At 54.5% G+C, this 1,816-nt stretch overlaps 1 protein-coding gene across 1 annotated transcript in view; it reads left to right on the forward strand.

The window, feature by feature from the left end:
* Positions 1–1,665, forward strand: part of INTS11 (integrator complex subunit 11) — a 9,850-nt gene extending 8,185 nt beyond the window's left edge. Inside the window, exons 9-14 of the mRNA XM_015816048.1 lie at positions 14–75; positions 312–419; positions 543–604; positions 792–934; positions 1,287–1,416; positions 1,511–1,665. Coding sequence (XP_015671534.1) covers positions 14–75; positions 312–419; positions 543–604; positions 792–934; positions 1,287–1,416; positions 1,511–1,576 — 571 coding nt within the window. The 3' untranslated portion in view covers positions 1,577–1,665. The remainder of the gene's footprint in view (positions 1–13; positions 76–311; positions 420–542; positions 605–791; positions 935–1,286; positions 1,417–1,510) is intronic.
* The last annotated feature ends 151 nt before the right edge of the window (positions 1,666–1,816 follow it).

Genomic DNA, 1,816 nt, shown 5'->3' on the forward strand with positions numbered 1-1,816 from the left:
GGAACACGGAAAGCTGGAATGGATTTGATGCAGAAGAGGAAGTGGCTCAGAGGGAAGAAGAGGGAACCCAGCTCGGTGTCAGCCAGGGCGCAGACGGGCCGGAGCGGGTTTGGTTTTTGTCTGCTGACTTGGGGCTGGGGACGTCAGCCGCAGTGGCAAGACTTTAGGATCTGCAGCAGTTGCTAGCCATAGAGACTGTGGACAAGGGCTGGCAGCTATTCACCAGCACTTTCAGTTCTTCTCGTCCTCCCTGGGATTAGACCAGAAGCCTCAACAGAGCTAACCAAGACCTCGCTTTTCTTCGCTTGCAGGGGTCCAGTGCCACATGCCTGCCAATGGGGAAACGGTGTCCATTTTCACCAATCCTAACATCCCGGTGGATATTTCTCTCGGGCTACTGAAGAGAGAGCTGGCCGTTGGTAGGTTTCACGGGAAAAAAACCCTCATTGATACCATCTGGGGACGGAACCATTGGTCATTGGCGGCATTTATGCTGTTGCTCAGGCCACAAGGCTCCCATTTTTCTTCCTTTTTCTCTCTAGGCCCCTCGCCGGCCTCCAAGAAGCCGAAGCTGTTGCACGGCACTCTGATCATCAAGGATAACGTGAGTGTGGGGAAAAGGGAATCCGGGCAGCTCCAGAAGGCGGGAAGCCATTTGCCTTTTAGGGGGAAGGGAGGTGGGACAGCCCTGCCAGCCCTGTGTGCGAGATTTCCTGCCCCGCCGCCTCTGCCCCTTGATGCTGCTGCCGCCGCGCAGGAATTCCAAAGGTTTCTCCTTTGCTCCTGGACAGAGTTTCCGCTTGGTTTCTTCAGAGCAAGCCCTGAAGGAATTGGGGCTGGGGGAGCACCAGCTGCGCTTCACCTGCCGGATCCACTTCCAAGACCCCCGCAAGGAACACGAGACCGGCCTGCATGTTTACAACCACCTGAAAAGGTGAGCGCTCAGGGTAGAGCCTGCACAGGGCCAGGATTGGCGGGAGCCGCTGGGGATCCCAGGCAAACTGCCCCACCTTGAGGACTAGAAATTTGCTTCGGTTGGACAGGGAAAACTCACATGGACAGGAATCCCCACTGAAGCCTGCTTCAATGTCATGTCGGGTTAAATGTACTTAAAAATAGAAGAGAAACGGGGTTTAATTGAAGCAGTTATCTTGGGCATTGTCTTCTCCCAGAACTGATTGCCACAGAGGTTTGTGAGAAGCACAGACGCTCTCGGGGGTCCTGTGAAAAGGCTGGGAGGGATCCAGCTTGGTGGTGTTTTTCTACCCCCTTCCCCCCCCCCGCAGCGCTTTGAAGGATTATTCCGTCCAGCATCTCTCAGACGCCTCCATCATGGTGGAGTCCATCTTGATCCAGGTGACGGTCCAGTCTGAAGATCCCACCACCAAACTTCTGCTGGTCTCCTGGACGTACCAGGTGAGGCTTTAAATCTGATTTTATGAGAGGAGACACTAGTCGTTAAGTGGAGGACCACCTGTATTGAAACCCTGAATCTGGGTTCCGTGTGCAGGATGAAGAAATGGGGAGCTACGTCACCTCTCTGCTGAAAAAGGCCCTGCCTCAGATCACAGGATGAAGCCCTGGGTGTCTCCAGCTGCTGCTGCCACCACAGACTTTCAGCTGCAGAGAGAGGCAGGTTTGCACAAGAGTGGGCAGAAAAGAAAAAAAATCCATGTTTGTTTTAGTCATTTTGGAGGGTCTGGGATGAAGCAGATCAGGTGAGCTGAGTCCTCCTCTCCTCCTTTTCTGTTCTGCGCTTCTCATCCATCCTCCTGGCACCTTCGCCTCCCTCAGCCATGAACAACATCCCCCCCCC

This window comes from Protobothrops mucrosquamatus, unplaced genomic scaffold (genome assembly GCF_001527695.2).
Source record: "Protobothrops mucrosquamatus isolate PMUCROS unplaced genomic scaffold, P.Mucros_1.0 scaffold397, whole genome shotgun sequence".
Taxonomy (NCBI): Eukaryota; Metazoa; Chordata; class Lepidosauria; order Squamata; family Viperidae; genus Protobothrops; species Protobothrops mucrosquamatus.